The sequence below is a fragment of the Engystomops pustulosus genome, chromosome 4 (genome assembly GCF_040894005.1).
Source record: "Engystomops pustulosus chromosome 4, aEngPut4.maternal, whole genome shotgun sequence".
In the NCBI taxonomy this organism is placed as follows: domain Eukaryota; kingdom Metazoa; phylum Chordata; class Amphibia; order Anura; family Leptodactylidae; genus Engystomops; species Engystomops pustulosus.
Genome location: NC_092414.1, coordinates 30,215,621 through 30,238,549, shown reverse-complemented (window position 1 = coordinate 30,238,549; position 22,929 = coordinate 30,215,621). Strand labels below are relative to the sequence as shown.

At 42.2% G+C, this 22,929-nt stretch overlaps 1 protein-coding gene across 5 annotated transcripts in view; it reads right to left on the bottom strand.

The window, feature by feature from the left end:
- RNF130 (ring finger protein 130) overlaps positions 1 to 22,929 on the bottom strand; it is a 164,964-nt gene that overhangs the window by 55,384 nt on the left and 86,651 nt on the right. For all 5 annotated transcript variants that reach the window (XM_072145618.1, XM_072145615.1, XM_072145614.1 and 2 more), the window contains one exon: positions 7,144 to 7,394. In XM_072145618.1, coding sequence (XP_072001719.1) covers positions 7,144 to 7,394 — 251 coding nt within the window. The remainder of the gene's footprint in view (positions 1 to 7,143; positions 7,395 to 22,929) is intronic.

Genomic DNA, 22,929 nt, shown 5'->3' with positions numbered 1-22,929 from the left:
ATATTTTATAAGGCCCAAGTGGTGTAAAAATAACAAAGTTGTACTTACCTCCGTGTTTAAAGGGGTTGTCCACTTTCAGTAACTATAATTGATATTGTACGTGTAACGAAAGGTTACACAATTTTCCCACTATACTTTCTTCATGGATTCCTCACAGTTTCCCAGATATCTACTTGTCGATATTCAACAGGAAGCTTCTTTGTTTACTTCCTGTTGATTAGGATCATGGGGGAGATTTATCATCAAGTTTCTGAGGTAAAACTTTTCTAGTTGCCAATGGAAAACCAATCAGAGCTCAGCTTTGATTTTTATAAACAGCTGTGGGAAAATGAAAGCTAAGCTCTGATTGGTTGCCATGGGCAACTAGAACAGTTCTGCTCTAAGAGACCAATGATAAATCTCCAACACATGTCCCTGATCATGTGATGTCACACACGTGCAAAGCTCGTTATTTCACACAGCTCATTCACCTACACAAGCCATTTACCAGAATTACATCACATGATCTTGGACCAATTTTTGTCTATGAGTAGTAAACAATGAAGCTTCCTGATGAATGGCAGCAAGCAGAGATCTAGAAACCTGCGAGGAAGTGATAGAGAAAGTAAATTGCAAAATTGTTTAACTTTTCATTAGATTTATTCGCTGAAAGTGGATAACCCCTTTCACATGAACGTATTAAAATGGGCGTGTGCTACCCCTACTGTACGGCGTTCATATGGGTAGCATAGGGCCACATTCAATACAATGGGCAATACAGTCATGGCCGTATTGCCCACTGTACCGTAAAATGAGCAAGATGTAAAAAAAAATATATATATATCTATCATGTCCTATTTTCTCAATTATTTCTGCTCCATACACCCCATAGTCTATGGGATTGTTTAAAATACACATTGCATACAGTGGTGGACCATATGCTACCATATATACGTGTAGTATCCAGGGATTTTGGGGTTGAGGAAGCTTGGAACATCATTTGCAAATTTTATACAGATGCAGGGACATACGTGCACATATGGTTAAAGAACATTAAGTATACACGCCAAATACGGCACTGATATACATGACTGAAAAAAGCAAATGTCTGTGGGAAAGGGGTCTAACTCCGGGACCTCCCATCACCCCCTGGTTATACAGAGGCTTTACAATGACATGGCATCAAGGGCATCAACAGCGCACACCAGATATGGCAGTGATGGCAAACCTTTTAGCGGCCGAGTGCTAAAAAAGACGCCCCAAACCCCCCTTATTTATCGTGAGGTGCCAACCAAAAATTAAAGCAGTAACTTATTGCTCCCTGTTCTTCAACAATCATATTGGCCTCCTGAGGACAGGAACACAGTAGAAAGATGGAAAATTTGCATCATTTTAGCTTTCCAGTGTCCCTCTGTAGATCTGTAGGGGTGAGCAGGAGGTCCTCCAAAGATAATTCGGCCCTGTCTACTCATTCTCCCTCTTCCTACAGTCCCCTACAGTCAAAATATGACTGAAAGCAGCATCATTTAAATTGCTTGGAACTGCAGGAAGATTCTTCCAGTCCTGTCTGGTGTGCTGGGGCGATGGCCCGGGTGCCCACAGAAAGGGCTCTGAGTGCCACCTCTGCCACCCGTGTCATAGTTTCGCCACCACTGAGATATAGCCTGTGGCCTGTTATGAGCCCTAGCTGAAATACGCTTTAGACTTGCCAAGGACATCACAAGAACTCTGGAGACATCTTGTCATGTCACCTATGAACAAATCACCACCAGATGCCAAGTCCTTTAGGTTGTAAAGTGGGGCCTCTATAGATCTATTTCTCTAGCACATCCTATAAATGTAAGATCGGACTGAAGTCTGGAGGGTGCTATCCAGTGCCTATCAGAAACGCCCTACAAGAAGTGCCTTTTTTTTTTTTTAAAGATGTTCTGGATCAAGTTTTTTGGCCATTGTAAGTTTGCCTTCAGCTTAATGCACTTGATTAGTTTGGGAGATATAGTCCCAAGTGTTATAGTGTTAGCCAAGTGAACAAGAGCAAGGTAATTGTATCTGTACACACAACCTTTAATGGGGTGGAAACAAAGTTTGGGATTGTCCCAGAAGAAACTTATGCCCTACATGCAGATAGATCACAATCCGGAATCCCCAAAGAAGTGCGGTCATGTAGTTCCCCTCACCTGAAGCTTAACCTCCATCCCTTGGATTGCGGATACGTTACTTACATATCTTAGACATCTAAGATAAACCAATATCTTGCCTATCGCACTTACCAGTGAAGTCTATAGGAGTTTTGGAAAGTAATGAAGCTAAAAAAATACTGACAATTAATGTCCTTCATTTTAGACAGGCCATTTGTTGGAGATCAGTAGGGTTCTCAACACAGGACCTCGTGATGATAAGCTTAAATTAGAAGCACAAGGCTATGTTCTCCTTTGGCAACTTTTTCTTCTTTTTTGCCTATTTACATAAAGACTAAAATAATTTCACCAATAGAGGTGTTTTAAAAATGTCCTAATATAAGTGCCAGGCAGTTTGGAATGATAATGAACACAGCACAACCCTCACTAAAATCTGTCCAAGTTCAGATTACCTCTCTTCTCATGCAGGAGCCTCTATTACAAGCACCAGCAAGCCATGTCCCTGCCCCAGCACAGTTCAGTCTGATACAATAAGTCTTGATGCTCCCCTCCCTCAGCTACAACCCCTCTGATCTCACAACAGACAGCTCAGTCTGATACAATTCGTCTCGATGCCCCGCTCCCTCAGACACAACCCTTTCCATCTCACAGCAGACAGCTCAGTCTGATACAGCTTCTGTCACGCAGCCAAGACCCACCCCCTCTGTGGGCAACACTCACTGTTCAGTCTTTCTACTGCCACCTCTAGAAGTGTCAAAAGACACAGACAAGTTCTTGTAGTAAATATCTGTGTCTCAGTCTCTGTATATCAGTATAATATAGGGGAAAGGGTAGAAGTTCCAGCTATTATCTACTGATATAGTAGCAATGCAGTGCGGATGGAAACGAGCAGGAAGCAGCGTGTTTATGCAGGTGAGACACAAAGAGACAGCAGATAACATCTGACCACCAGAAGGGAATGTTCCACAGCCAAAACACTGAATGTAGAAGAGGTTGTGATTTGGAAAAGATGATTTATGAATGTATGGCAAGAGAAGCTCAGAGCAAAAATAAAACTGCTAAGTGTATCTTATTTTATAACAGGAAGTATTGTATGTATTTATCGATTTCTCTTCCATAAGCTTTAAAGGGGTTGTCCAAGGCTTTAAAAAGATGACTGCTTTCTTCCAAAAATAGGATCTACACCTGACGATGAGTAGTGTGCGTTATTTCTACTAATCTGCTTTGATCTCTATACATTCAAACGTTCATTGGGATTTAGTTTAGAAACTAGAACGGGGGGTGGCCAAACCCAGAACAGGGGGGTGGCCAAACCCAGAACAGGGGGGTGGCCAAACCCAGAACAGGGGGGTGGCCAAACCCAGAACAGGGGGGTGGCCAAACCCAGAACAGGGGGGTGGCCAAACCCAGAACAGGGGGGTGGCCAAACCCAGAACAGGGGGGTGGCCAAACCCAGAACAGGGGGGTGGCCAAACCCAGAACAGGGGGGTGGCCAAACCCAGAACAGGGGGGTGGCCAAACCCAGAACAGGGGGGTGGCCAAACCCAGAACAGGGGGGTGGCCAAACCCAGAACAGGGGGGTGGCCAAACCCAGAACAGGGGGGTGGCCAAACCCAGAACAGGGGGGTGGCCAAACCCAGAACGGGGGGTGGCCAAACCCAGAACGGGGGGTGGCCAAACCCAGAACAGGGGGGTGGCCAAACCCAGAACGGGGAGTGGCCAAACCAAGAACTGGAAGGGGCTTGGCCCGATTGCATGTTTCAAGCATCCAATGTTTTGCATAAAAAATGCAAGGGGCTCCTTACCGATCACATGAGTTTCAGTCGAAATGCATATGCAATCGGGCAAAACCCCATTTCCGTTCCTTTGTCAGGTTTTTTGGAAGTACGCTGCCATGTTTCTCAACCCCTTTAAGAGGAGTTGCAGCTCAGCTTATTAATGGTCTGTATTGGACACACCCTTTAACATACATCCTATCTGGATAATTAAGCAAAAATTATTTGGGAACGCACTGCAATAAGGAGGTTTGGTTTGATTTAGGTCTTGTTTATTTGCACAGCTAGTCTGCAATGGATGCTGCCAGTAAGCAGAACTTGGCAGACGCGGGAGTTTCATTCTTGGAGGGGACGGCAAGCTGCGCAAAACGAGAACTGGATGTGTGCACCCTTCTAGGAAAACTATTTGCACTTGGAATACCTCTTCATATAATGCTGAAGTGTTCTCAAAAAATCCCTTGCCGAAAAGGAGATTATTCTGAATTAAAAATGATATTAAAATGGTAAAAATAACAGAGTGTACATCTGGCTATTATTACAATCTGTAATCTGGCGTCTGATGATCCAGGACTTTTACATAACGTGGATGTGCACAAAAAGCAAATTAAGTGGAAAATACACAGAACTGGAATAATTTTGTATTCCTAGATGATTTTTCTCTTACTCAGAATATGGATCTCAAAGTGGCTCAAATCCATAAGAGCCATTTCTAGTACAGATCTCAGCATAAGGCCCCATGCACATGACCGTAACAGTGGGAGTGATCTGGCCGCATCTGATCATGCCCATCACTGTGCTCTATGGCACCCGGTCACGGTGCACCATGTCTTACCACACTGTGACCTGACCAGGTGGCCGCACCGCGTAAGTTAGGACAGTGTTCTCAAACTACAACAAAAACTCACAATTTAAAGTGCAATAAACCACCACCAGTTTGTTGTCAAGCAGTTGAACATCTTCCAGATTTTGTTCCTTTCATGGCCCAGTGTGGTAGCATCATCCAGAAAATCTCACTTGAAGTGAGATATAAATTGGTCATAAAAATGTCAGGGAAGGAGATATTTTAAACACGGAAGTCAAGCTCTCTTCACCTCTGAATGCTTCCTTCCCTTTGATTGACATCATGGGCGGGACTTCAGGAGATCTGATTAGTGACATCTCTGAATAAAGGAACATTAGTTACAGGGAAAAGGGTGTTCTGAGGCACAGAGAGCTTGACTGTTAAAAAAGACCTGTCACCAGAATTTTACCCCTTAGACCCGCAATACCTGCCGTTAAAGGTTTAAAGGTTCTCCGAATATCACCTAAAATTATCTGCCACTGAGGCACTGTACCTTATTTACAGTTGTTTTTCAGATATGCAAATGAGTAGACAAAGAGTCAAACTCTGAAGAGAAGAGTCATACAGTGATAATGCCTTCTTTTGATTGACCGCTCAGTGTCTCTTCATATCACAGCCTGAGCAGACAGGAAGTCCTCCCCGTGTTGTTACCAGAATCCTGTCCCTCACTGCATAGTGTATATAGCAGTGAGCACTGTGTGGGAAACTGCAGATCTTCCCACAATTTCATGCACCCCGTGATGGGTGGAGACAAACAGCGATGGGCGGGGCCAACATACAAGGGCAGAAAAAGTTTTACTGGTGGGAGGTGGTGGTAGATGTAAACTGGGAAGCCTACTCTGCTCTTTTCAACAAAGGCACTGTGGGGCGTGACTGAGGTTTATTGTGCCTGTTTTTGTTGACAGGTGCCCTTAAAATTCTCTGCCACCTTAACTTTATACAACCAATTTACATCTCACTTCATCATTGATTTTCTGGAAGATGCAGCTAGACTGCGCCATGAAAGAAACATGATCTAGAAAAGACGTCATCTGCTTGTCAATACACTGGCAGTGGTTTATTAGGCCAGTTTCTGATGACAGGTTCCCTTTAAGCAGTAAGTTATTGCTACCTGTTCTGCCACAACTTTCATTCGCTTTGGCCTTGAGGACACCAATACATTTAGTTTCTATCCAGGGTTCCCTGAAAGAAGAATTGTGGGGTCAGCAGGAGGACCTCCAGAGATAATCCGGCCCTTTCTAAACTTTCTTACTCTTCCTGTAGTCCCAAGGAGCCAAGAATGTGTCACTTCAAAATTCCCCTGGGAGCAGCATCTCTCTAGTCACCAGGATTTGAAGGAAGATTCGAGTCTTGTATGGTGAACTGAGTCGATGGTTTGGATTCCCTCAGAGAAGGCTCTGAGTGCCTACTCTAGTACCAGTGGCATAGGTCCACCAGCAGGGAGGTAAGGCCACACTGGCTCCTATGGGAAAGCACTCAACCCTTCCATCCCATCTTCTCCACCCGAAGTGCTATACCGGAGTTACGGTCCCAACGATCACATGGTCGTGTGCATGAGGCTTTAAAAGGAAGTCCCATCAAAGTTTCTCATGTAAAGGTAGTGATACACAATGGGGAAATGGGACATTCCTTCTACGGAGGTTACTAATGGCAAGAAGGATCGGGCTGCTGGATATATGTTGTCGGATAAACTTCTGTAGGAACAGTCTGGTATAGACTCTCTCTCTCTCTCACCCATTCAGCACATGTACACAATTGGACGGGATACGTTTGCATGTGGATACAGGGATGTACATTTTCAATGAGACTCCATAGAAGATTCCTATATAGTCAACATACCAAACACAGAAGAGCATGCCGGAGGCCATAGTGCTGTTTAGTTGGCCTGCAGATAGGACACTATGTACAATCTGTTCAGTTCCTCCTGCTCTATACCATGCTGCCTGCAGAATGGACACTATGTACAATCCACTCAGCTCCTCCTGCTCTATTACATGTTACCTGCAGATAGGACACTATGTACAATCTACTATGCTTCTCCTGGCCTATAACATGCTGCCTGCGGATAGGACACCATGTATAATCTTCTCAGGAAGTTCAGAAATCTCCACAAACAATGTCCAGATGCTCTAGTTATGAGATTGTAAACTAAAACACATACATGATCTAATATTTAATGACTGCTCAAAACTGTGTCTGCATGTAAACCACTTCTAGAAGATTCCGAATTCTTCACTGACCCTTCTATTAAAATAAGATTATAAATGTAATAGTAGCATATTTCCATGTTGGGGTTACAATACACATTTTCACCCATTTTTTTTTCTCTAAATACATTTTACACTTCTATTTTAAGCATCAAACTGAGCAAAAAAAATCCAAATTTTGAGTTAAAGGCAGAACTTATTACCTGGTTCCGATCTCGAGCACTTGTGTATCTGATCCGCTGTATGAAGTAGAATATCAACCAGGCCGAAGAGATAATCATCAAAACGATGAACGAGATGGAGACGAATACCAGCGAGCCTCGGCTCAAGTTCTTGGCTGGGCTTCGGGATCCGACTGCTATCGCCATAAGCACGGAGATGTTTCTTTCCACGTAACTCAGGATTTCTCGACCAGTTGACTCCGAAATCATTATGGCCACGATATCTCCAGTTCCTGTAGAGAAAAAAGAGAGAACACATTAAAAATTTGGTTATGTTCCAAATGTTTTTATTTTTCTGAGGCAAAATGTACAAAAATATGTTTACATTTTTACATTACAGTATAAACCCATAACCAAAACTGTGACCTGCTAAAGTCATCATAAGATAATAAAGGCAGTCCTCGGGTTACGTACAGGATAGGTTCTTTAGGTTTGTTCTTAAGTTGATTTTGTAGGAAAGTCGGAACTGTATATTTTATCATTGTAACCCCAGCCAGAATTTTTTTTGGTCTCTGTGACAATTGGATTTTAAAAATGTTGGATTGTTATAAGAACCAGGATTAACACTAAAGCTTCATTAAAGACACTTCTGATAACTGTTATAGCTGTTTATTGTAGCATAGGGCTAAAGTACAGTAAATTACCAACATCCAGAGGTCGGTTGTTCTTAAGTAGGGGAAAGTCTATTTAACAATTTGTTAAGGGAATTGAGTACCTATAGGAGAAATAAGTTGAATGGTGGTCATTAAAGAACCTCTTTATGGTCATCTAAACACATTGGTGCCCGCGCAGCTAGAGTTTTACTATTTACAGACGGTCCCCTACTTAAGGACACCCAACTTACAGACAACCCATAGTTACAGACAGACCCCTCTGACCTTTGGTGAAGCTCTCAGGATGCTTTACTATAGTCCCAGGCTGCAGTGATCAGCTGTAAGGTGTCTGTAATGAAGCTTTATTGATAATCCTTGGTCCCATTACAGCAAAAAAAGGTAAAACGCCAAATGTCACTGGGGCCAAATTTTTTTTTGTCTGGATCTACAATTATAAAATATACAGTTTCGACTTGCATACAAATTCAACATAAGAACAAACCTCTGGACCCTATCTTGTACGTAACCCGGGGGACTGCCTGTATTGCCATCATTTCGGGTTGCGTGTCCAAATGCAGCCTGGAAGTTAATGGTAGAGTGCGAGCAAATGAAGTGACCGTCAACGCTCGCATTGAACAGCTGTATAAATGATCAGTCATAACTTATGATAGTTTGGGTGGTCATCCATTCATTTGGCGGGACATCCACTATTTACATAGAAAGATGCACTGACAGTTTTGGGGTGATACCAGGGTATTACACATGGGTCAAAGTTTAATTTGTCCTGGACAGCAAAGCTCATTAGAAGTTTGGGTTTGGCTCAACCTGCTCCCCCCGGTGTTGACGCCTGCAACATTTAAATGGCTGCACAAGATCGGCACTAGAAGTGTACCGCCATTTTGGAGAGTATTGACGCTCCCCGATGGCGTCATCAGGAGCAACGAGCCTCAACAAAATGCTAGCAGCCTTTAAACTGTTAACACCGTGATTAGTCCCAGTGGCAAAAAAAAAGGGGTACCAGGTTCGGCACCCGGACAAGAAAAGATTTTTAAAACTGATCTTCTCAAAAATAATAATAATTATTTATATAGTGCACACAGATTACACAGCACTGCACAGAGCTTGCCAGATTAGTCCCTGTCCCCAGTGGGGCTCACAATCTAATCAACCTACCAGTATGTTTTGGAGTGTGGGAGGAAACCGGAGGACCCGGAGGAAACCCACACAAAAACGGAGAGAAGATACAAACTCTTTGCAGATATTGACCTGGGTGGGACTTGAACCCAGGTCCCCAGCGCTGCAAGGCTGTAATGCTAACCACTGATCCACCGTGCTGCCCCAACCATAGTGACAAGTTATACAAGCAACATTTTTATGTTTACCAATGCACAAAAAAAAAAAAAAACTATTAAAATATTTCTAAATATTAAAATATGATTATATTGTGCCCTTAGGACACAAAATATACATTTTGAAGCCACTTTGCAGCATAGACCCCATAGAGAATACCAGCAATCTGGGGCAAGGAATTCTCAGAACCCCTGATATCCGGATAATTTTAATGCTAAAAAGCCTAGCCACACGTGGCATCTCTACATCCAAAGTGCGACCTATTGGGAACGAAGGCTATAAGACAGATGGATTAATGGGAGATTTTATTTCATACATGTAGCTTACAGCTGAACCCATACTGGCTTATAGCATTTAGTGGCAGGATTACAACAGATAACAGAACCACAATTCTCACAAGATCACTGTAAAAACACAAGCGAGATAATGAAAACTCATTCTCATCTAGGCAAAGCAAGTTCAGGATTAATAAGCCCTAAAAACATAACTTTTTATTTTTGGACCCTTTTTTTTTTACATTTTAACAGTGTATGCAAACCCTGTATATATAATAGAATACATGTTATTATAGAAAAACCTTTTCTCTATTAAAAATTTCTCTTTTCTTGTAACTGAATCTTCTTGAATCTGCTCAGAATCTCAGCACTCACTGAAAAGCATCTACAATTGACTTGCAAAGTGCAAAGGGTGATGCAAGGACCCACATGCTAGCTGCAGAGATAACCCTATTCTAAGGTATGAAGCCATTTTCAGCGACAGTAATGACTGTATCATATCTGCCAGGTGTGAATATACCCTGAAAGTAAAAAAAAAAATACAATATTATAACTGCCCCTTATTTTAAGATTATGGAAGCAAATGTCAGCAGTTGTGAACATACACTCATTAATAAAATGTCCAGTGGCAGAGCCCCCTTAATAATAAAATGTCCTGTGGCAGAGCCCCCTCATTAATAAAATATTTAGGAAGGGCAAAATGGTCCTTGGGCTGAAAGACCTGGCCAGTGCCATTACAGGAACCGGAGAGCTGGATTATTACCGTATATATCCTCAGGTATAAGCCAGAGCCCCCTCATTAATAAAATGTCCAGTGGCAGAGCTCCCTCATTAATAAAATATTTAGTAGGAGAGCCCCTTCATTAATAAAATGTCCAGTGGCAGAGCTCCCTTATTAATAAAATGTCCAGTGGCAGAGCTCCCTCATTAATAAAATATTTAGTAGGAGAGCCCCTTCATTAATAAAATGTCCAGTGGCAGAACCCTGGCTTATACCCGAGTATATACAGTAATAATCCAGCTCTCCGGCTCCTGTAATGGCACTGGCCAGGTCTTCAGCCCAAGGACCATTATGCCCTTCTCACTGAGAAGTCTCTCCCCTCTGCTATGATTAGGAAATGGAGCAGGATTCTGGTTGGATGCTACAGCAGTCACTCATAACAATGGGGAGGTGCTTGAAGTAATTCAGAGAGCAGAAGGCTCTTCAGGATGAAAGAGACAGCCCGGAGCCTGTACAGCAGCTGAAGACCTGGATAAAAAGTGTCCACAGTCCTGCTGCTACCAACACCACACGAGGAATTACACCGCAGAGTATGTTGCACAATACTGTGCGGTTTTATAAGAACCAAGAAACAGATTTGCTTTAAAGTCTACTGCTCCCACCGCCATAGATGCACATAAGCCCACGCACACAAAAATCTTGCCAAATTCGAAAAATATGAAAGAATTTTTGGGGACTCAGTAAGTCAGTGCGGCACATGAAATAATAGCTATGTCTTACGAAGTGCCAGGCACTGTGATTATTATCACCTTGATGCCAGCTCCACGGGAAGGGGGCATTAAGGGGGACACTAGCAGCAGCGAAGTGGGCAGCACTACCTGGACAATGAACGGTTACCTTGAACATTCTCTGGCTTGCGTAGTTTTGGCCAACACTGGAGCCTCCGTGGGATACATCATGAAGCCTAAGCCTCTTGATGTATCCAGCGGCACCGTAGGGGTGGGGCTTCAATTAAATGCTGATGCATGAGAGTCGATGTACCATAAACCTCACCACGAGATTTCATATGCTCAGGGGAGGAGGAAGACCCCCTTATTACACACATGTATAGTCCCTACACAGTATGACAGCGCTGACTGAACAATTTTTTGCGAAATATTCTATTCTAATAGGAATAATAGAACAGCACTAGATACTATCCATAAGAAAAGAATCTGGAATTGTTCTTTCATAGAGAATACAACATACATGAAGAGGCGAGCCGTCAAGGCCTTCTCTAAATTTTAGTTATTGGAGTCCGACAGTAAAACTGAATGAATTACAGGAAAACAGGAAATAAATATTTCCCTATGACCCTTTGCATGGATCTGTCCTCGCTCACATTAACATTATGTAGACGAGCCTATAAATAGACGCCTGTCACTGCACACCAATCGTTAAATTATCCGAATATGACTCCCGATACCCCTCCCCTTGTAGGGTCTGAGCTTAAAAGCTAAATATCAAGCTCCATAGGTCATTGCTTTAGCAAACATTTATGCAAAATATGCAGAGAGCCGCACTGCAAACGCCACTTGCGTGTGTTGGGCGGCAGATTTCCGTAAAATACGGCGTGCACCGAATGCACATTGTACAATTAATGTCATTAAAGTTGCAACGCATAAATGTATGATATATGTGCGGGGAACGTTGCCGGTCGTCCGCTTATCCACATTCTTGTTATTTTTTTTTTTTTTACTGCAGACGCAATCATGTTCGAGGCTCAGGCCCTGCGCGACGGTGAACCAGGGGTTATTACCATGAGACGCGATGTCTTGTCATTCCGTTTCATCAGGAGGTAATATTCTGCACAGAGATCTTATAATTGAGCTCCTCTCCCATTAAGGACTGTCCATGTCTTCCAGGCTTGTGAAGCTAAAAGTAGGCTAAAGATATTACTCGCGGATCCCATTAAAATTTAGCCGCACCATTGGATGGCCGGTTTCCATCTCGGATCTAAAAATACTAAAATCACCAGACCCCAAGGGAAACTTTATCTGAGACTGGTCATACATATTAAACTGTGCTAGTGAATCAAGAAGAAATAAACTGGTCAATTACATTGCTGGCCGAAAGAGAATCTTATTTCTTCCCCTTAAATATTGTATTGTCAGCGATTATTGATAATGTGGCTATGAAGTCTTCCCTGCCCCTCCGGCACCAACAAGAAACTTCAAGAGAACCTATCACCAGGTTTTATCCTAGTAAACCATTAGAAACGGTATGAAAATGTCCTTTCTAGCATTCCCTCTTTTACAGTATTTTTCGGACTATAAGGCTCACAAAAATCCTTTGATTTTCTCAGAAATCAAAGGTGCGCCCTATAGTTCAGTGCGCCTTATGTATGCACTGTACTTACAGACAACAGCTGCCTTGAACTGTGCACAGGTCTGCCACCTGCTGGTCATACATCATTATAATCAGGTGTGCCTTATAATCCGGTGCCCCTTATATGAACCTAGAAGTTTCAGCAGGCATTTATTGATGGTGCGCCTTAGGATGATGTCACACATGGCGTTTTTGGTCCGTTTTTAAACATCCGTTTTCAGTCGGTTTTTGGCAGTTTAAAATGCATTTGGCTGCTTACAACCTGTTTATCTATTAAGATAATTGGGAAAAACTGACTAAAAACGGACCAAAAACAGACCAAAAACGCCATGTGTGGCATCACCCTTATACTCCAGTGCGCCTTATAGTCTGAAAAATACGGTATATAAAATCTCACCTATTTTATCCACTTAAAAAAAATCACCCCCAAAGTCTGGCAAATATGACTCTTCTCACCTCATTTTAACACGAGATGAGTCAAGTTTAGTGGTTACAGGTGAGGGCCATGTCAGAAGTCCTTATCTTCTGTTCTCTAGTACTTAGAAACATGATTTTAATGTCAAATTAAAGGGGTTGTTTGAGAGCAATTATATGTGGCCGGGAGGGGGTTGGGTAAAAAAATATAAACATTTACTTAACCCTGTGGTCCCTCAACTACGTCTCTCCACATACATACATATATATATATATATATATTTTTACATCTTGGACAGCCCATTTAAAAGATGAGAATCTCATCTTTCCGATCACCTCAGGCTTATGACTTTGAGAGCTACACAACCAGAGTAACAGGCAGCTAAAGACATAGTTGAAAATGAAAGCTGTATACAAAGATCCAGTTCTGTAGCGCACAGAACCATAAGCCTGAAGTGCTCCTAAAGAAGAGATTCTTCTCTTTAATATGACACAAAAAGCTCCCCCCCCCCCCCCCCGAGTCCTATAATACAAAAGATAGGAGCTTATGAGTTGACACTACTCCTGCAACCACGAAACTTGACTCATCTCACATTAAAAAGTGATGGGAAGAGTCATATTTGCTTGACTTTGGAGGAGATTATTTTTTATAGGTAAGTGGGTGAGATTTCACCTAAAAAAAGGGAATTCTAGAAAGGACATTTCATCCCCTACCTAAGGAGCATGATAGTTTGGTGGGGTAAAATAAGGTGACAGGTTCCCTTTAGAGTCAAGTTAAAGGGGTATTCCCAGAATTCTGAAAACATAGTATGAGGCAGACGGTCTTTAGAATGTGATTTAAAAAAATTTACCAACTAAAGGAGGTCTCATTCCAGATAGACAGACAGTTCCCTGTTAAGCATTAGCATATTGGCTGCGGTGCATTGAGCCCCATGATAAATTCACACTGTATCAGCAGCTACGGATGCCTATACACTCATAAAGAGAGCTATTTTTGACCCGTCTCCTCTTTTATCTTTTGAACATCCACTGACCCTTGTTCACACCATCTCATATAGAAACGTGGAGACATCCGCTATCACAATACTTTGGATGCGGTTTTCTCCCGAAAAGATATTCTGATGAAGATAGATCTCAAAAGTACAACGCAGTAACACTTTGTGAGTATAATAAATTTTAAAACTCTACCTAAGTGTTACTGTGTTGAAATTTCAAAATCAAGCATGGATATACCAGGGACACTTACTCATAGATCCAGGCACTGTGACTATTATAGTCTCCTCATATGTGGTATCCATGGCCTCCTACCTTCTCAAATCAACTTTGAAAAAATATGCTAATGAGACTAAAGGGCTCTGGGGGTGCTACTAGAGCCTCTCCATGCTGCAGATTCACAGGCTGTTACACTGACCAGGAGCACCCCCCCCCCTCCCACTGTGCTGAAACTTCCTCTGTTGCAGTGAGATTACATCAGGCATAGGGGGCAGAGGGGAGCTTCAGGCAGTGTAACAGCATGTGAATCTACAAAACAGATGGGCTCTGGTAACAGCCTCAGGAGCCCTTCAGGTTCATTAGCATAATTAAAGAAGGAAGGAACAAATTAGATCACCTGCCTGGATCAACAGGTAAGTGATTTTAATTGCATATTTTCTTTAAAGGGGATGCAGACAGCAACAGGAGCCTGGACAATCCCTTTAAATCCATGGGACCTATCTACCAAACAAACAATCTAGGACAGTATTAAGAAATAAATAAATAAAACATAACACAACACTTTTGGTACGATTCACATCCGGCAAAAATAAAAAATTAACCGTCAAAGTGAATAAAAATATGGCATCAGTCTAAGCTAAAAGTAAAAATAAAGGTAAAAATACAAAACAAAACCAATTTACCTATATTCTATAGGAGAACCCTGTATATTCCTTGCTTCTCCCCTTTTTTATGGGACATGTACACAATATCCCCCCTCTCTAATCAGGAAGGGAGACAAAGACCACGGAGACTTGCCGTTGTTGTTGTTATTCTCACAAGAGCTAACATTTTCCATTGTAACCGGATATCCCAGCAAAAAAATGTATTCCTCTAAGTATTCTCAATTCCTCATTATGTGCTCTCACTCTCCGTAGTTACGGGAACCCGGCAAAGCGTGGTGCCAGGGAATGGAGAGAACGTCCACAAAATGAGTCTGTGGGCGGCCGGTAATGTGACATCTCCACAGAAGTCAACCCCTCATTGATCACTTTGGGGGAAGGAGACCAAGGGTTACGAGGAAGCCATATTATCTCCTGGAGAGACGGCACAGCATAGGTCACACAGGATGGGAAAATGCACTTTATTACTCGTGTCCCTGTATAATGGAAAATGTAGACGAGCATAAAACTTCCGGATACTGGAATATTTCAGATTAGCAGTGAACGAACCATAACATCAATTATTCTGTAATATTACATTGTGAAAGCTTTACAGTTAATAGCCCTTTTAAAGGCCCCAGGTCTCCTTTAATTCCTGGAAAACATCCTATTTTGGCAGTGGTGACTTCTTTTTCCGTTCCCTGTTAGGTTTTTTAATCAACGGTTGAATTTTATTTATTTTACAAACAAACATGGGTTCATACCCTCATAACATTTGAAACAAGAGAAGAAAAGAGGGGAAAGGTGGTGGTGGGGGGGATCAGGGGTATGTTATATAGCATCTCTGGGGAGGAAAAACAGAGGTGGACCATTCTCTTATATCGACTGAGCTAGGCCACTCTAATTGTCCTCATGGAGGTCTTGATTTCCATAGCAGAGAAGGTTCCAGTTCCGGATGATTGGATATCATTGTGCTTAAAGGGAACCCGTCACCAGGGACCTCATTTTCACTAAAGACAGGTTGCAGAAGCCCTTCACACCAGCAGTGCAAATATGTCTTTCTGCCTTTTCTAAGAATTACATTACAATATAATTGTGTGTTATAACTTACCTTGCTCCCTGACAAAATCCCGGGGTAGTCACAGGGGCTGGGCTTTGGTTTGGATGCATTTTAAAAAACAACATGTGGCTTGTCTGTGTTACTCACTCCTCAGAGCTTGGCCCCCACCTTTGTGCTCCTGTCTAGCTCCACCTCCTGCTTCTTCTCAGAGGTCACGGCCTGGTTAACCTGACATCAGTGGTGGAGGGACAAGCTGTACAGGAGCACAAACATGGAGGCAGCCTGCAGCTCAAACAGGTCACATGTTGTTTTTTGAAATGCATGCAAACCAAAGCCCAGCCCCTGTGACTACCCCAGGATTTTGTCAGGATGCAAGAGTAAGTTATAACACACATTATATTGTAATGCAAACGCTTAGAAAAGGCAGAAAGGCAGATTTGCACTGCTGGTGTCATGGGCTTTTACAATCTGTCTTTAGTGAAAATGAGGTCCCTGGTGACAAGTTCCCTTTAACAATAGGAGAGGTGTGGAGGAAAGGGAGAAGGAAAAAGTGGGGAGGTAGGTGGTAGAGCTAGGGTACAGAACCCAGGATCTTTGAAAAGAACCATCAGTAGATACAGGTTCTATAAATATTTACAACTTGACGTTCCAAATACCATGTCACCTTCCAAACCGTTTTATATTTCTGTGCGTATAGTCAGTTGAAGGCTTGTGTTTTGTGGGATGCATAGACAGTTTTGATGGTTTTTTATTCCATTTTATGAGCTGGGTGCAGAAAAACAGGATTTACAATTTTTTTTCCTTCACTGCACATTTTAAATACCGGTTAATGTGCAAACTTTCTAACAATGTATCAGGAAGTTTTCTTTAAGTAAAAAGATATTTAATCTTTTCATACTTTGCAGCAAAATCAGACTAAAATGCACCATTTCTCTATATATTCTCATATTCTATGACCCTGAAGGATCATAGCATACAGAGTAAGGGCTCATTCAGACGGGCATTTTTGACATCAGTACACAGTTCTGTTTTTTTTTCAGATAACATACTGACCCATTGATTTCTATGGGTCTGTTTACATCATTTTTTTTTTTTTTTACATGCACTATTTTTCTCACATGCAGACCACGAGCCTGCATAAGAAGTCAATGGATCCGCCAAAAAAAAGGATGACATGCAACATACACGCCCGTCTGAATAAGCCCTAACACTCCTGTATTGCAGTGTACTATGACTGTCAGTGTAATGCTGACACGCATTTTATTTTTGCCTTCTTTTGGACTGTAGTCATAGGAACAATTTTTAGGGTTTGTGTGCCAGTTTTTTGGCATACAAGCCCTGAAATAATCTCAGGAATTTCAATCATCTCCCGCCTTGCGTTATTGCCTATGACCGTTCAACCATAGGTTCAAGAGAACCTGTCAGGGCGATTTGACACACTAAACCACCCACAATTCCTTATGCTACCCATTGATGGGACTTAATCAAGGGCATCTTGGGACACCAAACCACCATTCTACAAGGACTTGTGGGTGGTTTGGTGTCCTAAATCTCCCTGCCAGGTCCTCTTTAAAGCATAGGTCCTTTCCTGGAGTAGAATTGTTGATGTATGGCTACATCAGTAGGCTGGAGCCCCCTGCTATACCCTTCACATTGGATGGAGCATGTGCCCACCATGATAAATGACTCCCAGACACTCCCATAAGGCTCAAGGAGGTTAGTCTAGAGGACTGTCCAAACTGAAAGATGTTCAAACTTTGTCCAATGCCAACATCATCCATCGAGGGGAACTCGGGAGGCCCCAGACATAGTCAGTCGATCATACCAAAACTGAAAATTTAGTTTGATATATATTGTATAATGTATGTAATGTAATGCATATCATATATTATATAGTGTATGTAATGTAATGTAATGTATATAGTATATTATATAATGTATGTGGATGGTTTTCTTATAACGATGCCAAGTCATTCATAATATAACCATTAGCCTTTGCGTCTGACCTTGTCCGCCACTGGGTTTTATGGAGCAAATATCCCACATTTGTGCATGGACAATTATATTAATAGGCAATCCAATCCAATCCAATTTATTCTATGTTAAAAACAAAAGAAGATAAAGGAATTTTATGTCATGTTGATAATGTCAAAAGGTTTTCTAGGCGTTTGAAAAAAAATCCTCGATCAGCAGATCTTAAGGCACTTAGCTACAAACCAAGGAGGGAGTCATGGAGATAAGGAGATACAATGACGGGTGAAGGAGGTTACCGCGCTCGGGCTATCAGGTCTCACAGAATACATTTACAGAGAGAGGCACCGAATCTCTAGTGTATTATAAAAATGAGGGGGCATTCAATACAAGTGACTGATTTATGACTTGTATAATCAGTCGTGAAGTCCAGGGACATCTTGCTGATGACATTTTGAAGGCGAAGGTTGTCAGATTGTGAGCGGCCCCCACTGAACATGAAGCCGTCATGTTATTTAGGGAAGCGTCGACTCAACGTTAAGGTCACAGTCAGGTTTTACGATACATATAGCATTCATACTCCGATTTCCCAGATGCAATGTACACATGCACTTAGAAGGCTGAAGCAGAGACAAAAGCTATTAACCCTTATGTAACGCACAATCCACTACCCTGCAATACCAAAGCGGAAAAAAAATCCTTAGTCTCCTTATGCTATAAGATACGGGAGACTTGTGATCAAATCCTTTACAGGTTTTAAGATATAAAAACAATAAGGATTTTTTTTTAATTAATTTTCCATGTAACTTCCCATATTTTAATTTTAAAAATCATAATATTCAGCGTTTTTTTATTCTGGACTAGTTGTAGAAAGCTACTCCCTATTCTGTAGAGATCATTTTTCAGCATTCATCTCATTACCATCACGGGTAGAAGACAATGAAAGGAAACACCCATGTATAGATAACACAGAATCCCACAAATAACATTAGGTAATCTTATCGCCTCCCCCTGGCTGCAAGAGCATGCCCATAGGCCGGTTCACATGTCTGGCACCCCTGCCCCCCCTTTAGCTCTTTCCAGGACATACAGTACATAGCTAAGCAAGCCTACAGTCATGTAGGGGGCTAATGGGGGCTTGGCTTTTGTACGAATGCAGAAAAGCAATTCCCTGCTAGGAAGGTAGAAATATATGAGGGAGGCAGAGGTTGCGATAACTCTTGTACAAGCATCTAGGACGCTTGTACAGGCAAGTTCTACTTCTCTAAAATAGTCTAATGCAAATTTCCTTTTCTACCTTCTGCCTCCATTTTGCCCTCTTCCAAATAAAAATGACTTAAAAAATGTCAAATGGGTGGCTGGCGTCGGCCACAGTCTGGACAGGGGGGATCTGGGACATCAGCCATTGTCGATGGCTGGCAAGATGATTTTCTTGCATAAATTTCAGTGTATTAACAATATATGCGTATTGTCGCCCTTCTGGAAAAACGTTCATGTGAAAGGAGGATGACAGCAGACTCCAGGACACATATGATCTTGGTGTGTGGGGGAAGTGTAGGCCCAGTGATGTAACGGTCTTGACATGAATTTAATATTCTTTATGACTATGAATAAATGAATAAACACTATCCTCATTAACCCAAAGTTCTTAGGATCCACTCATGGCTTTCCTTAGACATCATACGTTACAAAAACTTAAAAACCAATTGAATAAAAAGGAGACTGAAAGTTTAACACTGAGGTCAAGCTCTCCCTGCCCTAGAACACCTTGTCAATGTAATTATGGTCCTTCATCCAGGGACCTCATTGACCAGAGTTCCTGAAGTCTAGCGCATGATGTCAATCACATGGGAGTAGGTGTTCATAGGCAGGGAAGCTTGACTACAGTGTTAAACTCTCCGCCTCCATGACTTTATACAACCAATTAACATCTCACTTCATAGTTGATTTTCTGGATGATGCCCCCCAAACTGGGACATGAAAGAAACATTATCTAGAAGTTGGTTAGCTGCTTGACAACATACTGGTAGTGGTTATTAGGCCAATTTCTGATGAAAAGTTCCCTTTAAGAACAAGACCACTCCAGTCCTCCAATGGTGCATGAAAAACTTCTTCCAATATGTATGCAATTTTTTTAAAGAAACATTTAAAAAAGCCTCTCCAGACTTTTAATGAAACCAAAATTGATATAAGCCACTATAAATCCCCAAAAAAAACACCCAAAAAAACAAGTGATATGAACAAATCCCAATAGTCTTTTTCGAAGCCACATTCTTCTAGGGCCTTGATGACAAAGATTGTAGTCCCTGGCATATATTCCATAATACTTGGAAAAAGCATTGGGGGGGGGGTTCAACCTTCATTAGCTAAACTGGGGAGGGAGTGTGCTTTCACCAAACAGAGATCTGCTGAATAACAAAGACTGATCCTATGGTCAGAAGATCTACCATGACTACACTATGGCAACAACACGGAGGCTTAAACACGTGAAGGACAACGGATAAACAAATAGAGCGCCCAAGGGGGTGAACATTCCTGCGTCTTGCTCCTATTCTTTCCGTGTTGTTCACATTTCATTTTGATGCATGGAAAGGGCTGATGTCTGAGGAAAGCTGAAATCCCTCTTGTGTACGGTGTATTTTTATCTGCATGATGTTGGCCTCATTCTATTTCCAGCCAGCAGTCTCCCTCCCACACTCCTCCGCTACATCTGGAAACAAAAGGACCAAATTCAATTAATGTCATCTTATTATAGTTCCAGCTGAAACCCATGGATAGGAGACCAAATTTACGTCTGAAGCGAATAGGTCCTGCTTCTATGGAAATGGCAAGAAGTTCAAACACAGGTTATTGACTTGCAGAGGGGACCTTGTGGCCAAAAATAATGGTCACTGATGTGCGGGAGACCTTGTATATGGTTAGGTTAGATGGAGTGGAGATTGGTAGTTGGTCATAAAGACAACGACAACATGGGTGCACTGTAGTATTGGCTATGACAACTATTTTGATTGGTTCCTCGACAAAATCCATTTGAAAATTTCCAGATGGGTTTTGCCAGAGGTATGTCCCTACAAATGTGGCAAACTGTCCAATCATCCAATCAGAGCCGAGTGTGGTAGCCTGCACATGGAAATTAAAAAAAAAAGGAAGAAAAAAAGACAGCAACCAATCTATTTACCAAAAGCTGTTTGTTTGGTGCACGTAGCCCAGGGTCCTAGTGTGCAGGATCCATAGTCCAAGACAAAAAAGGAGAGAGTTAAACCTTTATTCAAACAGGCATAGAAAAAAGTGCAACGTTTCGATTCACAATGAATCTTTGTCATGCTTTAAGAGGTACCGTATATACCGGCGTATAAGACGACTTTTGAAAACTGAAAAATCTTCAGTCTGGTCTGGGGTCGTCTTATACGCCGGTAATGTTTCTTCTCACCTTTTCCGCGATCCACCGAAGCTCCGCTGCTACGCTCCGGCCGCCGGTGACAGCTACGTGGGTGCCGGCATCGCAGAGAATATGACGTCGGCACGCGGCTGACGTCATATTCTGTGAGCCGCCAGCGCTCAATGAGCTGTCACCGCCGGCCGGAGTGTAGCAGCGGAGCTTCGGTGGATCGCAGGAAAGGTGAGAAGCGGTTTTATTATTAGTGTGCCAAGCAGGCTGGCTATATAGAGGGGAAGGCGGCAGGATGCAAACTGGGGGGGCCGGCATTCTGCACAATTGGGGGCCGCCAGGCTGTATAATAGCTGGCTGTATACTGGGGGTACAGGCTGGCAATATACAGGGGGAGCTGGCTGTTGGAAAAGGGGTAGTCTTATACGGCGAATATATCTTAAACTCTATATTTTTAACAGGAAAGCAGGGGGGTCGTCTTATACACCAGGTTGTCTTATACGCCGGAATATACGGTAGTTGTCTTCTTGGTTATTTCAAGAACATCTCAAAAATTAAAGCAATTCACTATACTATTTATATACTGTGCTAATGAAGACTATCCCTGGTAAGACTGTTTGACCTTGAATTCTACCACTAGAGGATTTCATGGTTACGCTGTAGAGATGTTGAACGGAGGATACACCGGACTGAACGACCTGCAACTCCAGATTATTATTTATACATATAGAGGCTTCTATCCAATCCAATGGTTAACATTAAGACAATGAAGTAAATGAAAGCAGCACTCCGCCAAGCTCGGCTAACAACACTTTGTAGAACATCATCCTCCTTTATCCTCGCGCTCTTGTTTTCTGGCCAAACAAAAGCTTCTGGGAAGGCGCCAGGGTGGAGAACTCGACAGGTTTCTCGCTACTGAAACGACTTGTCTAATTTAAGATTTGTAAAATTGCAAACATCGCCGCAACTTGTTTACTAAACAGAGACAATCGCATTACATTCCGGGTGAAGACAACTCATTATTGGGATTTCCAGGGAAAGAAGGACTACATCTACATAAATAGAGAATGAGGCAAGAGCAAACAAGAGACCGCGGTACAGAATAGTCAAGCAAGGCAAAAGGCCAAAAACATGCAAAAATTATTAACACACTGACAGATACCATGCACATCCAAGTATTGCAAGTACCTGTCAGTGTATTAATAATTTTTGCATGCTTTTGGCCTTTTACCTTGGCTTTTACCCCGAAGATCAAGGCTATGGAGTATTACGGCCTGGAATGTGGGACAAAGGATAAGCCCACATATGCTGATAAATTTTTACCAAAGAAAATAATTGGTGATTCTTTCCACCTCCGCTCCCCATACATGACCTTTGGGTCATTTTGCCACCGTTATGTTTACCAACAACTAAGTAACTGTGGAGGGAAGGTTCAGTCTACCCAAAAGCTAAGGGCATGGGCTAACCAAGGTAGCATAGGGAAGGGTTCACATAGCCAACATTGGGGGTACAAATTGGAAAAGTAGCCCTCCAGTTGTATACGTTTAGGGGGTATATACAACTTTAGTAGCCCTGCTCAAAAGGTTTACAAAACCATAAAAAAAGTAAAATAAGGCTACATTCCCAGCAAGTTTTTTTGATATGCTTAGTAAATACATCACAATAGCTTCTGGTGTATATGTTGAGAGTCTCTAAAGACACCTACCGTGTCATCCTTTTTGCCTTTGTCCGCATAGTATATGTTGGATGCAGCAATCTGTGTCTTTCTATCCTGCT